The sequence below is a fragment of the Aspergillus eucalypticola genome, assembly GCF_003184535.1.
Source record: "Aspergillus eucalypticola CBS 122712 chromosome Unknown BO83scaffold_9, whole genome shotgun sequence".
NCBI classification, from domain to species: domain Eukaryota; kingdom Fungi; phylum Ascomycota; class Eurotiomycetes; order Eurotiales; family Aspergillaceae; genus Aspergillus; species Aspergillus eucalypticola.
In genome coordinates, this window is record NW_020290283.1 from 117931 (window position 1) to 131972 (window position 14042).

The following is a 14042-nucleotide window of genomic DNA, read 5'->3' on the forward strand; positions in this document are numbered from 1 at the left end:
TACATCTAATAGCATAAATAGCCACATTGCACCCCCCTGTAAATCCCATGAACCATGAAGCTCTATTACAACTCTACAAAATATTATCTGAGCTAGCTTATCTTACTCTTCCCTTCTGTCTCAGCGCTGCTGCCCTGAGCACCCAGAAATGCCCTCCAGTCAAGGACATCAAAACCTACCAAACCACGCCCCAAGATAGCCAAGCAGACGGCCAATTCACCTCCTGCGACAACTTCTCCAACAGTCCCAAGATGCAGGACATCAATGCCTCCTCCTACAACTGGTGGTACTTTGACGCCATTGGCACCGACGGTGTGTCTTCTCCTGCCGTCGTCTTCTTCGTTGAGGCGAATCGGTCTGGCTTCACCGTCACCGAAAACTTTACCAACATGGACTTCATCCAAGTCTCGGCACTTTCCCCAACGGTACTGTCTTCAGCGACCTCCTCTTTGCCGATAATGCAATTGTGTCCACCAACGGTGATGGATCTAGCGGTCTGTGAAACAACACCGGCATCTCCTGGGCTGGTAACCCCGATCTTGATCTTCAGGACTACGTCCTGACCCTTGACGCCGAGGACTTGGGATACAAGGGATCCTTCTCTATGCACTCGGTCAGTATGAAACATGATCTGCTACGAGTTCAAGGAATTGCTAACAGATCGACTCCCACAGATCGCTCCGCCCCGTTACCCTTGCAGTCCCAAGCGTGGCAACGTCTCCTCTTCATTGGGACTGTTAGCTGCTCAGTACTCCCGAGTTGTCTTTATATATTTATCAATACTATAGAGATCACAAATAGAATGGAGAAATCGAGTTATACGACCATCTAAATCTAGACATTCCTAGATAGAAACAAAAGAAAAAAGAAAAATAATAATAATAATACAGATCCATATTCTATATGTTAAAATAGAGTCTAGTTCTAAGCCAAATAATCCCTAACCCTAAAGCAGCTAGCCGGGCCTAGGCCTAGTGTGAGAAAATTAGCATTAGATCCGGTGACCTGTGGAGGCCGCGGCGCACTGTTAATTCGCAACTAAGACCCGGAATCACGCCGAGTCGGAGACGGCCGATGCCAAGGCAGCCGGAGAACGGAGATTTGCGCACACACACATATGATAGACTAGTCCGTAGTTAATCTATCTGATATGGGTAGGAACTAAGGAGATAGACTACTCATATATTCGACAGATAAGGCTTTCTAGAAGATCGATTTCCTGCGGATCAGCTGTTCAGCCCTAAACTTAATTCTTGAATATATACTACTAGGTATTATCGATATGCATGCACATCATATTATCCATCATAACGCTCAAACTGATATTAAAACTCGTGCTAGTAATGTTCTAACTGCGATATCCATGCTAAATTCGTAAACAGTCCCGTAAATTTATAGCTTCTTCTAGCCAACCCAGCCAAATCCTCCAATATAGCAAATACTGTGTATGTATGGGGCCCAAAATGCGATCTATGATAATCCTCCTAGGGGAAGAAGTTGTAAGTTATTATACCCGGAGTTCCGCTCCGGCGGCTTTACGCAACCGATTCATGACAGCAGCTGCCAGATCTCCCTGATGATCGGGCACACCCTCGACGTAGATGACGTCCACTTCCATTTCATCCATGGCCCGTAGCGCAGAGAACAGGCCCTGCGCGATCGACTTGACATCCGTGCCGAGGTGGCAGTCGAAGGTCTCCTTGGTTGCAGTGTGTCCGTTGATTTGATCGCTCACTGGGACGGAGAATCCTACTAGCTCGTCCACGAGCGATGGGATACGCTTTAGGCTCTTTTGCATCTCGTCGGCAGACAGCAACCCCAGTCCCCGCTTCCAGTGTTGCGTGCGGACCACCCCGATCATGTGTGCCCCGACTGCTGAATCTTCCAGGTCCTTGCGAATGTGTTTCGCGACGGCTTCCTCGTCGGAGCCGGCTTCGAACAATACCACGCGCGCCTTGGGCGAGTAGTGTCGGTACTTCATGCCCGGTGCTCGTGGGGCCTCCTTCGCATCTAGTGTGCCGTCATGGTATCCGACCTGTACATTCTCCCAGCCAGCGCACGTACGCAGCTCCTCGATACCAATCCCGCCCGGTCGAAGGATAGCCGGTGGATCGGACAGTCCATCGACAACCGTACTCTCCACGCCTACGCCACAGGGACCACCGTCAAGGATCAGCTCGATGCGACCTTCGAGGTCATGGAATACATGTTCCGCCGCCGTCGGGGAGGGCTTGGTAGATGCGTTGGCCGAGGGAGCCGCCAGTGGTCGATCCGTTACATGAATCAACAAGCGTGCAAGCGGGGATGAGGGCATGCGCACGCCAAAGGTCGTAAGCTTGGAGGTAACTTCAGGAGCAAGAGGGGAGCCGGAGGGATTAGGGAGGAGGATTGTGAGAGGACCAGGCCAGAAGCGGGAAATGACCGAGTCGTAGATGGGCGGGATGGCGTTCTTCGCAGTGGTAGTTCTGCGCGATGGGCTTTCCTGTGTGGGGTTGAGTAACCGCTCCAACATCCCCAGCGAATCAACATGTATAATCAACGGGTTATCTGACGGCCTCTGCTTCGCCTTGTAGATTCCTTGTACTGCATCGCTTCGCGTCGCATCTGCACCCAGTCCGTACACTGTCTCTGTGGGGAAAGCAACAGGGATATCGCTGGTTCGGAGAAGTTGCGCGGCGTTCTCGATGGCGGCCGCTTCCGGGGTATGGTTATCGCGTTCGTTGGCCCACCACTCTGCGAGGGATCGGTCTCCGGGGCCTTCGTTGTTGAGACGGCGAACCGATGCGATTCGGGTGGAAGCTTTGGGCGACATGGTTGCTGTTGCTGGGGCGGTGGAAGCGAATCTAACGAAGCTGCGCGGGAGACCGCGAGCAGTAAGGCGAGAGAGGAGTAGAACCAGATTGGCAGGTGATATTCGTTCCCCGAACAGAGCAGAGGAACGAGCGATCGTGGGGTGAGTCACGGCTTGTAGATTAAGGCGATACAAATTTCTCGGTAGTGGGGGGAAAGAGGAGAACGGGTATCGCGCGTTTCGAGGCTATTCGGTCATAGGCAAATCCTGATTCGGGGACCTCCTGTCAGGCTGCTCCACCAGGTGTGTACGGCCCGAGCGACTGCTGCCAGACGAATGAGCAATTGGCGACGAGAATGTCTGTTGGGTTGCTGAACTTGTATGTCAGAGAAAAAAAGTGCAGATCGAATGGAAAATCTTCGTGATGACGTCGGTGGGTGTGACTAAGCAGCGCAGTCCAGATTCGGCCATTTCTCTATTTTCCATCAATGCTTTAATTGTACGTCGAGAATGAACTGGAAGAGATAGACAATATGTCTAAAGGTGCCTCGTTTGCAGAGTGTCCACTATATGCATATGCTGTGATCGCCTATAGCGTCACAGCTAACCAACTAATACAGTCATACTCTGGTGTTTTCCTCCAAAGTACTTTGTAGATCATTCACCATGTAGATCATAAGAAACCCCAATCCTTATGTCCAGCCTCTATTTCTTCTTCCCTCCCTTTCCTCCCTTGTTTCCACCACCGCCACCTTTCCCTTTGCCCTTATCTCCTCCGCTAGGTGCTGGCCCAGCCATAATGCGCACCTTACCGACAGGAACGCTATTGATGACCTCTGTGTCCTTCCACATTTTGATCAGATCTCCTTCCTTGGCGCGGAGCTTCTCAGCGGTAGCGCGGTCGATTCCAGCATCTTCAGCATGTTCCTTCTTGACCTTGCCTGTTGTAGTTTCGGCAACCCAGCGTCCGATGATCTCCTTGACAGCCTTGCCCTTCTTCACGGTACCCGGCTGCAACTTGATGCGATACTTATACCGACCCAGGGCAGCCCAAGGAGCGCAGACAGGAATAGCAGCTAGGATATCATCTTCCGGATGGGGAGTTCCAACCAATGCAGGTATCCACTCCATGTCTGCTGCTTCTGCTGCGGCAGTTTCTTCGTCGTAGTCATCGGCACCACCCTCAAAGAGAGCCTGTCGTTTCCGCTCCGCTTCCGCGGCGCGTTCATGCTGTGCTCTGCGTCGTTTCTTCGCTTCCTCTGCTTCTTTCTGACGCTTAGCCTTTGCTTCAGCTTCTGCAGCTGCCTTTTCAGCTTTGGCACTCTTGGCACCTAGCAAGCGTAGAGCCAGTTCCCGATCCTCCTCGTCCTGATCAGCGTACTTGGCTGCGGCCTTCTTTGCTTTGCCCCTCTTACCCCGAGTTGGAGCTTGCTTGCTGTTAGCAGATTTGACAGATGCTCCGTCCGCTGCAGGTCCATCCAGTTCTGACGCTCTTCCTTTTCTAGCCATTCGTCTTTCTCTAGCTGAGAGCTGTCGATCATCTTGAGTCTGTGGCGATGTCGCACTCTCGTCCTCGTCCTCCCCCTCAGCTGGCTCTTCTTGAACGCTTTGCTCGTCTCCATTGTTGCCGTTCGGTTCTTCGGCTTCGTCCTTGTTCTCCTCGTCAGCTGCCTCATCAGCCTGGGCGTTCTGGGATTCGTTCGCCGCAACCGATTCTGTCTGGGTAGGCTCTGACGACCCGCGTTGCAACGGGTTTCTAGCTGGGACCGCAGCATCGTCCTCTTGTTCCCCTTCGGACTCGCTGCTCTGCTCCTGCTCCTTCTCCGCTTCAGTAGGTTCATCAGGCTTAGTAGCCTGCGCCTCTTGCTCGACGGGCTTGCCCTCAGCTTCCTTGTCGGCTTCCTGGGCTTCCACGGGCGTTTCCGCAGCCACGGGTTCGTCGAAACGGTGTAGCTTATGGTTCCGGAGACTTTCCTTGCTCACTTGAAACATGACACCAAATCCTAGGACGAGCTGTGAGGGGGCCAGGAAGTTCTTCTCACCCTTGATGAGGAACTCGCCAGTGGGAAGGAGGCCTCCCGCGTCAGCAGTCTTGCTAACTTGACTCGCGGTAACCCAGTATGCTGACATGATTGCCTTGGAATCCCAGGCGCTGGACGTAGCCACGCAAAGGTTACCGGCTTGCGAAAGGGTGCTGGGGGGAATGGGTGCGTTGGGCGAATTGGATCGGTTCTTGACGATCATCGGCGTAGCACCTTGTAAATCGGCGTGCACAAATACATCGCCCTTCTTAAGGTACCGGCGGTAGAGAATTTCGCTTTGCATCGCATCGCGGCCACTGTTCCAGTTAGATAAGTTCTATTTTTGCAGACACAACGAAAGATACATACCCCAAGACTAAGTATCCTTCCGACGAGATGAAGAAGAGGAACTTCTCAAACCAAAAAGTCTTTCTGGCAGGCCGAAGAACCTGCTTCTCCTGCTTCAGACCCTTCTTCAAGTCCTGCGTCACCTTCTTCTCGTGGCTTTTGAGTGCCTTGGTCGACGATTGCGTTGTCTTCTGCTCCTTGACGGCAGCCATCTTCTTCTGTTCATAATACTGCGTTGCGTTCGCCCAGGGAGACAGGCCGAGATCAATGTCAATTGTCAGCATGTTGTTTGACTGTTTTTGGGCCTTAGCGGCCTCTTCCTGCTCATCCTCTGAGTCAGACTCATCGTCCGAGAACAGGTCCTCGCCTTCATCCTGCTCTTCACCCGACTCTCCGAGCATCAAGGTTATTGTGTTCTCGTAGAGCTTCAATGGCAGCTTGATGATATTGGCCACCGGGTTTCCTCTTCCTTGCTCCATCTCAATGAGACGGGCAATTTCGACCCAGTCCATACCCTGAGCAATCAGGCCATTGACTGCGTCCATCGCTTCTTGAACCCGGTAAACATTATCTTCGATTGCTCCGGCCTTGCGAATATGCAGTTCCTGAACCTCCTTGAGAGCGCCAATGCGCTTCGCATGTTCCTGTCGGACAGCCTCAAGCTTCCTCTTCGCAGTCTCTTCCCGCTCCGTAAGCCGCGACTCCAACTTTTGTGTTTCAATAGACGAGAAGTACTCGTCAACAGTCGCGTTGAAAGACGGGTACTCCAGAATAGTAACACCCGGCTTGCCCTCAAACTGCTTAGGCTTGAACGGGTGGAAATCTTCATACAGATACCCCGGTTTCCGCGCAGCGTCCTCCTCACCCTGAGCTGGCGAGTCCGCAGACGGACGAGTATCCTCCTTCGCAACGATATAACCCGGGTGACTCTTCTCCGTAGCCAGCTTATCCGTCTCAACCTTCGCCGCCTCCAACACATCCACAACCTTCGTCAGAAGCGCCTCATCCTGCAGAACTTCATCGAGCGGGGTAGCGGGGTCCAGCTCCTTCACAGCAAACGCATGATCCAACAACAGAGGCGGATACTCCGGGAAACCCTGGGACAAAGCTTTGCGAAGCACATCCGCATTCTTCTTCTTGGACTTCTTCGGCGCACTGCCCTCCTGTGAAAACAGGGCTTTGGCCTTCTCCACCGTCTCCTGGACTCTCTCCCTTGTGATATCCGGTATACCGTGATAGTTCTGCTTATTGGTCACCGTATACTTGACTCCGACGCGAGTCTCATCCTGTCCCTCGCCGGCAGGTACCTGCCGGAACAGCGCGAGAATATTGTATTCGCGATCGGTGATAATGATGTTCCCGCCGGCAAAGAACTCTAGGAACATGTGGTACATGCCATCGCTGAAAGAGAAATCGATGATCCGATCCGTGCCGATCTGTTCGATGGAGGTGATTCGGCGCGATTTGAGGAACTTGCGCATGCGCGTCACGAAGGGCGTGGGCGCTGAAGCAGTCGCTCGGGAGTATTGGGTGACATGGCAGCGGAAGCCGGAGTCGACGACGAGTTGTTTGCGGTGGTCGGGTTTGGCGACTTTGAAGAGGAAGATGCGCTGAATGGATTATGAATGAGCTTGCTTGTGGGTAACCTTCATATTCAGAAGGGGCGAACATACCGAGGAGAGATCGTAGATGTTCGAAACTCGCAGATTGACTATCTCCGATGCAAGTTCCTGGGAGATGACCTGGCAGTTGTTGTGTGAGTTTGGTGCGCGGCAGTTGCGAGTGGTGGGGTATTGCTCGGGCTTCTCACCTTGACATCCAAGGACGAGAATCTCTGCTTCATCTTCTGGTGGCCTGATTCCTGTTTCCCCGAGGAGCGAGGCTGTTGCGCTGGGTTGATGCGGTGGTTCAAGAGTTTTGCAGAGTGACTCCGAACTTGCGGGCGTGACGTATGCGGGGCGCTTTTTCGCCTATGGATGGCATTGCTTTCCATGACTGTCCATTGCTTTCACCTTATCGGCTACTAGTTATCTATTACAATCATGTCCACTTGTAATGCAAATTGTATTGCAGTATAGGTCCGCGTGCAAATTAAGCATATTTTCTTTACTATAGACCTCTCATTGCTGTAAATTGGTTGCCGACCGTCCGTTATATATATATATAGGACGAAGCCTCTAGACGATCTCTCACCATCCCAGCTAAGATGCACAACGTTTCGCAGCAAAACACCAAGGAGTATCTCTATAGGTACCTCAAGCCTCTGCAACAAAGAAATGCGGGGGCAAATAGTAGTAGTAAGAATGTTAAGAATGGAAATGATTTCCACAATGAGCAAGCAATGCGCACAAATACCACGCCAGGACCAGCCAGATTAGATAACAGAAAGACATGACATGAAGAGAATAAAGATGAAAGCACATCAGAATGCATCAAATAAAGAATTGCAGAATCATCAACGTCAATTACATCTGCCGCAACCCCTCCGCCAGACGCCGCTTTCCAAGCTCCCAGGCATTCATCAGACCTTGTTCAGACAGGTCGATGCTCTTCAAGTTCGGTGCATCCGGAGCAGGAGCGCGGCTGACGCGGGAGGCGATCAGCACTGGATCGGTTTCCAGAATGATTCCATCGTCGATAATCTCATCGATGGCCAGGGCGACCAGGTCGTAGTTCTCGACGATTGTGCGCTTGTCAGTTGCGCCCCTGAGGAACAAAGTAAGTTAGCCCAATCGATCTATCCCTATCGCACCTGAGTAATATAGGCCATGCATACTTGAACAAGATTCCCAAAGCATCTCTTAGCGACAGAACCACGTTGTACAACAGCACTTCGTTCTCGTCGGCACTTCCCACCACATAGAGCATCACATCGCTCTCCATCTTGAAGACCACTATCCGGTTGTCGTAGAGGATCACATCACTGGTCTGCTTGTTGGTCTTTTCGAGGAGGCCTTGTTCGAATGCCTTCTGCTCTTTCACGGTAGGGTAGGGGTTCGCTCCGGGGTAATCGGTCGAGTTGGGGGCAGCACCGGCCGGGGGGTGAGGAGGGGAGTAGTACTTGGCGAAGATGCGAGAGCCATCGTCGGCCGACATCAGAAGGACGGCATTGACGGAGAAAAGCGAAAGAGAGCCGGGCATGGTGGGCAATGGTTCAGGAATATCGGTTTGGTTAACGTGGTGACAGCTCCGGGGGGGCTACAATGGGACTCCAACTATTTACCGTCAAGCTGGCCGCAATCCGGGCGCCGCTCGAACTTTGTTCCGGGGTATACAGGAGGGACATCAGCCACGTCTTTTGATTAACCTTTCAATTAAATTAGGTGAGGTAGTCGGAGAATTACACTTATATAACTCTAGCATCGCTTTTTTGGTACTCATACATCTTACTATGTTGGTTATAGATTCATATTTACTTACTGGCTCTATAATACAAAGGTCTAGACAACATCATTAAACAACAAAAAAACACAAGACAATTTCACTCGGGATCGAGGTATATAGACCATAGGTATGTTCATCATATAAGGAGGGGCATAAACAAGCAAAGCAGATTCGTCGCGTCCAAGAGTAGTCTGTGGAGGGGGTAAAAAAAGAGTGTCCAAGCAGTACCCATGTCAGGCATCATCACAACGTTTCAATGTGGTCGTCTATCACATTTCCAAAATTCAATCAAAGCAAATAAATGGACGCGAAAAAAGTGCCAGATGCTCGAAGGGGGGCAACCTGGGCCATAATGGGCTCAACACCAGTATGATGATCAACACCGAAGAAGAATGGTAAGAGTTTAACCGTAGTGGTCAACAACCCGCCATCAAGGACTTGGAAGATCATGCAGATTAACCGCGATTAACACAAAGCACAGAATATATCCCTATTTGCAGGCGGGTGGGTTTACCCCACATTTTCCACGAGACTGACACGCTCAGGTTGAAGGTTGCGTGGCCTCACTAGGGTTGGGACGGTTGAACCAAGGGATCCAACTGCCCCGATTAGCCTTCTTGCGGGCAGCTTCTTCTTCCTCGGCCAGCTTAGTCTCGCTGACTAGGCGCAGGGGACGCAGTTTGTTCTGAGTCATGACAGCCCCAGTGTAGTTGGTCATGCCGGTGCTAGAGCGGGGAGAGCTGGAGGTTGCACCGGTGGATGCCGTATCACCAGCGGGGTCGCTCGTGACACTATCCGAACTGCTCAACCGGCTGTGCTCAGGCTGACTGGAGAGTGAAGGCGCACGACCACCGGTACTCATACTCGACATGATACTCGCGCTGGAGAATGCGCTTTGACGGTTTCCAGGTCCCATGAGAGTAGGGCTGATCGGACCACCCGAGTTGCGTCCCCGGTACATCTGACCCACGACGGATGCTGCTCCAACGTCCGTTTGTTCCGACCTTGTGCGGCGGTGACCGCGAATTGACCCAGCACGAAGGGGAATGCTAGGTGCCGTCTGCGGGTTCTCGTGGGCGGTGGGCACACTGGTGGGTGGAGGCATATAGCTTGTGGGACGTGACCGCGGCTGAGTCGAAGGCCGAGGAGGGTTCGGGTTCGGGCCTGCAACGACCGACTTGGCGCGCTGGAGGAAGGTCTGCTGGGCATCATCCTTCTCAGGGGGCGTTGGTGGAAGCTCTTTGTTGCTGTGCGCAGGCATCGGCTTGGAAGGGGGGTCGTTTTCATTCTTGTCAAGAATGGTCTCGAAACCATCATGCTGCAGGAGACGGCTGATAATCCGCTCGATATAGAGGGTAAGGGCCTTGTTCTGGTCCTTCAGCGCCTTGATCTCCGTCTCCAGCTTGCGGGTGTTGTCTGTCTCTGCTCGAGCATCGACGGATTCTAGCTCGTCAGCCAACGAACCCAAGCCACTGCCAGGCTCCTTGACGTCCTCGGCAGTGTCCGGGTGAACTTCCCGCATGAAGTCACCCTTTGTGAAATCACCATTGAGGGTTCTCTCACTAAGGAGTAATTGATAGCTCTCATTATCCTCCATCAAGCGGGCATTCGCCATGCGAGCTTCCAGAAGCTCTTTCTCCAGCTCCCGCTGTCTGCCACCGCCCTTGTTCTCCATCTCGACAAGCTTGATCTGGGACTCAGCCAGCTCGAGCCGAAGAGACTCAATCAACTTGTCCTTCTGCAAAAGCAGCTTCGAGTTATTGCGGGAAGGGCTTCTCTCGATCTGGGAAGAGGGTGCGAATTGACCATCGACATCCGGTGATGCCCGGTTACGGAAACTGGCTATAGGGGGCATGTTAGCAGGTTTCACACTAGACGAGGACAAAGGAGAAGAAGAAATGATCTTCTTACATGAGCGAGACACACTTTTATCCGAATCGGCAGCATTTGCCCGCTCCTTCTGGGCCAGCGACTCCTTCAGACGTTGGATGGTAGCCTGCATCTCTTCTTCACGACTCGCCTGCTGTTCCTTCTCCTGTAGCATGGCATTCCGCTCCAGTTCGTGTGCCTGTTCGAGGTCGCGAATCTGGCGAACATGGTCACGGATCTCGCCATTCAGGGCCTCAATCTTGCTATCCCTCTCATGGCTCTGGTCCTCCAACTTGCCTTGCTCGCTCACCGCCTCATCGAGGCGCATCTGAAGGACACCCAATTGCTTGCGATACTGCTCCGAGGCGGTCTCCGCCTTTTGCAACTGCTCCTTGAGGTCATCAATGAGAGCAGCGGTCTGGGCCCGGGCCTCTTCGTCGGATTGATTGGGCGTAACTTTGGGGGCACTGGATGTGCTCAGGTTGGAGCGACCGGGTTTCCGAGCCGCAGCCCGCGCAGAGACCGGAGTCGAAGCACGGAGGGACGGGGAACGAGTGACGCCATTTGTCGAAGCACTGGGAGAGCGGGTGTGCGTTCGCGATGCAGTGCCGCTGGCTGTGTGACTTTCTGCAGTCGAGTTTCTATTGGAATTGCCCGGGGTACTGGGCTTGCGAGGCGTCGCCGACATGATTACCGACAATGGGGTTCACACCAGAAACGTAGAATGATTCCAGAAGACGCAAAGCGGCCCAGAAAGGGGAAGGAGAAGAAAGGCCTCTGGGGCTTTAAAACTGGTATGAAACAGCCGGGAAATTAAGTCGATAAATTTAAGGGACAGCGGCCGAGAGGTTGTAGCGGTCAAAACACAGTGGGCACACTAGGTGACCTACTATCTCGGTGGGGGATGGCTCAGAATGGCTGGCCACGGCTAGCCTCTTTCCAGAACCACCAAGTAAGGATACTGGGGGGGGAGGGTAGTAGTATTTAAGTAGAGGACTGGGGGGAATCTGAGGGATAAGATCGCAAGTTAGGGATGAATCCGACAAACATGCGAAAGAAAGAGAAAAAGCTTGAAGGGGTGGGAAAGAAAAAGGAATAATAATGGGAACAGGTGGGCGCATTAATTGTTCGATTGGGTTGATGGGCACGATACAATGTCCACGGGAGTATGTATGGGAACGACCGTATTTGGTAGTCTAAGGCAGGTCTTAAGGCCCCAACTTACCATACGTTACCGGTTGGGCCCTTGTTGGCCTGGGGATCTCTCCGTCCAGGGTAACTTATTATGTCGCATTGAGGTATCGATGATTACCGACGTTACATAACCCTTCTCCCCTATTTCATCACCGATTGAATGACTAACACCAGACTATGTGTGCTCTGTATAACTCTTGTCACTCACTCATGACTTATTCATTTCTCATTACTCTTCCCGTCACATCCATTCCCATCTGCCATCGTGGCTCGCCTGGAAAGTGGCAATGCCAACTCCAACTCCGGCGACAAGGCAGCACCAATACCAAACAATCCAACTGGGGCCCCTCACCTGGTCGACAACACGGAGCCAACACATGGCAACGTTTAAAGATAGTAATTTCTCACCAACCCTCCCTTGGGGTTCCTTGCGGCACACAGGGTCCAGCCATCTGTCAGTCTTAAAGCTGAGTCGACCATCGTAATCCATCGTCGCAACCACCCTTTACCATCCAATCACCTATTTCCGCCCTCAGGGAAGGGGGGGCCGGACAAAACTTACTGTACATCCTGCGCCACGTCCGTAGTGACGGTTCCGGCCATGCATCGAGATCAGCAGGGCTGTCTCCGGGCCACTTATGTAAGGCTCTTCACTCTGCATGTATCAAGTACAGTTACCTAGACTACAAGATGCAGCTGTGGAGGTTTGTTTGATGTTGATTTGTAAGGATGCGGTTGTTACTCTTGTACTTCCATCGATGTGGCCTAGGCATAGTAGGGGGGCGTAGTATAAGGTTTTCCTACCAGGATACCCAATAGATACATATCTAAGGAACGGTCTTGTGACAGTAGACAAAGTAAAATTAAAGTAATTATTTAACCGCGTTGGCTTGCTTGCCAATTCTCCTTTCAAGGAATCTGCTCCGTGACGTGACAGGCCTAGTAGTGTGCTTCTGCTGGCTAGTATATATCAAGAGGGTACCCCAAATACTATGCTATTCCACAACCCCTGAGAACCCCAATCCTACCCACTTGGATTTACTACGTATAGTATTGCCTGACCGACCATACCGTAAAGCGATACCCCGATGGACCTATAATTTTGATAGTAAGACTAATAATCATAAAGCGCAAGTGTCTACATGCCACGTTAATATGGCTTCTCATGTATAGCACGGCTGGACCCCTATGTCTGGCTCCACACCGATCAACAAATAGGCAATAAAAACGAAACGACCATCCTGGTATGAATTGGCTCAGGCTATGTAGCTTCAACTGATAGGAAGAGATGGAATGATGCATAGGAGCTTATAACTGGTTCACAAGTAACATTCTCACTAGCATGCTCATCCTCATACTGGGACTTATTATGTATCTGATAAAATAACACTCATAGCCAAATCATCAGGATAATAGTAGGCCTAGATCGCTAGAGCCAGCATCACTTGCGACTCAAGAACAAATGAGCACAATCAACTCCTGCCAATGGTAACTCCTCCCCGGTTCCAAGCTAGGTACCGTTGAAAACCTGAGCAGTATAATGCATGGCGGGATGTATTTTCGTCTACTAAGTTTCTCCAGAGAATACTCACTCTATCTCATTAGACCATGAGGTCAGCCAAATAAAGAGAATGGCTATCCATCGTGCGCTGCAGAGACTACGACTATTGGTTTCTAGGAACAACAGACATAGGGTCTTAGATCCCCACCACGTGGGAATCGGCTCCTTACTGACGTCCGGGGCTGCAGTCCGGGCAACGGATTCAGATCAATCTCATGAATGACATAGTCAGGGCTTGATGAAATATGAAAGTGAAAATCAGTTCTGCACTATGCCGGTGTGAGAAAGAAGTGAGGGATAGTGTAAACAATTAGTCTTAATGTAGGAACTACTAGAATATATCCGGATCCACGATATACCATATAAAGTTATTCCGAATCCAGATACATCACAAGAAATAGACTACCAGGAACAATTTAGGGATCATCAGGTATATGTATCTCTCACGGCGACCTCTGCTATCGACATGGTAGCTCGGCTTCTTCCTAAATCGAACTGCACACTTTCGGTTACCATTTATTGATTAAGAGACGCTAGAATCAACTATATTCAGGTATCGCTCTGAAGGATCAGTTCTGAAGACAGAAAGACAACTAGAACGATGATGTATCATTGTCCTGCCTCCTTCACTTGCACATGCAAAGAGGGAGGAACCGGGGCAGCCATCAGGCCGCCAGGCAGCGACCCTCACCGCCCATTACCGTACGGGCTCATATATGATCACGTGAAACACAACCTTGGAAGCGGGAAGATGAGTCAGCCGCCGCGGAACGGAGGAATTGTCACCCGACATTTGTCAAACCCACAAAAAAAGAGTGGGTGATAGGTTTTCTTTTACCATCCCAATCTCAAAAGACGAGGCCGGAGCGCACTT

General features: G+C 51.5%; 5 protein-coding genes across 5 annotated transcripts; 1 reads left to right on the top strand and 4 right to left on the bottom strand.

Moving 5' to 3' along the window:
• Window positions 1-47: 47 nt before the first annotated feature.
• Window positions 48-832, top strand: BO83DRAFT_425886 (uncharacterized protein; the record flags this gene model as incomplete). Its single annotated transcript, XM_025535235.1, has 4 exons — window positions 48-494; window positions 551-613; window positions 675-736; window positions 802-832. 4 exons carry the CDS (start codon window positions 48-50, stop codon window positions 830-832), a joined length of 603 nt encoding a protein of 200 aa, XP_025389122.1.
• A 481-nt stretch (window positions 833-1313) lies between these two features.
• Window positions 1314-7065, bottom strand: BO83DRAFT_358507 (putative DUF814 domain protein). The gene is given in 8 exon segments (XM_025529305.1): window positions 1314-2852; window positions 2866-2964; window positions 3418-3439; window positions 3535-4480; window positions 4664-5129; window positions 5182-6770; window positions 6834-6902; window positions 6971-7065. The coding sequence occupies 8 exon segments, from the start codon at window positions 7001-7003 to the stop codon at window positions 1508-1510; spliced, it is 4569 nt and encodes a 1522-aa protein (XP_025389123.1). The 5' UTR covers window positions 7004-7065; the 3' UTR covers window positions 1314-1507.
• A 211-nt stretch (window positions 7066-7276) lies between these two features.
• On the bottom strand, window positions 7277-8348 carry BO83DRAFT_358509 (coatomer subunit zeta). The gene is made up of 2 exons (XM_025529306.1): window positions 7937-8348; window positions 7277-7866 (listed from the first exon to the last, which is right to left on the bottom strand). Exons 1-2 carry the CDS (start codon window positions 8299-8301, stop codon window positions 7626-7628), a joined length of 606 nt encoding a protein of 201 aa, XP_025389124.1. The 5' UTR covers window positions 8302-8348; the 3' UTR covers window positions 7277-7625.
• Window positions 8349-9085: 737 nt separating this feature from the next.
• Window positions 9086-11101, bottom strand: BO83DRAFT_425890 (uncharacterized protein; the record flags this gene model as incomplete). The annotated part of the gene is made up of 2 exons (XM_025535236.1): window positions 9086-10386; window positions 10456-11101. 2 exons carry the CDS (start codon window positions 11099-11101, stop codon window positions 9086-9088), a joined length of 1947 nt encoding a protein of 648 aa, XP_025389125.1.
• A 733-nt stretch (window positions 11102-11834) lies between these two features.
• BO83DRAFT_377439 (uncharacterized protein) lies at window positions 11835-12290 on the bottom strand. The gene has a single exon (XM_025530993.1). It carries the CDS (start codon window positions 12095-12097, stop codon window positions 11849-11851), a length of 249 nt encoding a protein of 82 aa, XP_025389126.1. The 5' UTR covers window positions 12098-12290; the 3' UTR covers window positions 11835-11848.
• Between the last annotated feature and the right edge of the window lie 1752 nt (window positions 12291-14042).

Excerpts from the sequence above, each read along its gene's own strand:
- BO83DRAFT_358509 (XM_025529306.1), bottom strand. The coding sequence starts at position 8,301 with ATGCCCGGCTCTCTTTCGCTTTTCTCCGTCAATGCCGTCCTTCTGATG. Across the intron at positions 7,867-7,936 it reads GCTTTGGGAATCTTGTTCAA|GGGCGCAACTGACAAGCGCA; the intron begins GTATGCATGGCC and ends TTTGTTCCTCAG.
- BO83DRAFT_377439 (XM_025530993.1), bottom strand. The coding sequence starts at position 12,097 with ATGGATTACGATGGTCGACTCAGCTTTAAGACTGACAGATGGCTGGAC.
- BO83DRAFT_358507 (XM_025529305.1), bottom strand. The coding sequence starts at position 7,003 with ATGAAGCAGAGATTCTCGTCCTTGGATGTCAAG. Across the intron at positions 6,903-6,970 it reads TCTCGTCCTTGGATGTCAAG|GTCATCTCCCAGGAACTTGC; the intron begins GTGAGAAGCCCG and ends AACAACTGCCAG. Across the intron at positions 5,130-5,181 it reads GAAGGATACTTAGTCTTGGG|TGGCCGCGATGCGATGCAAA; the intron begins GTATGTATCTTT and ends TAACTGGAACAG.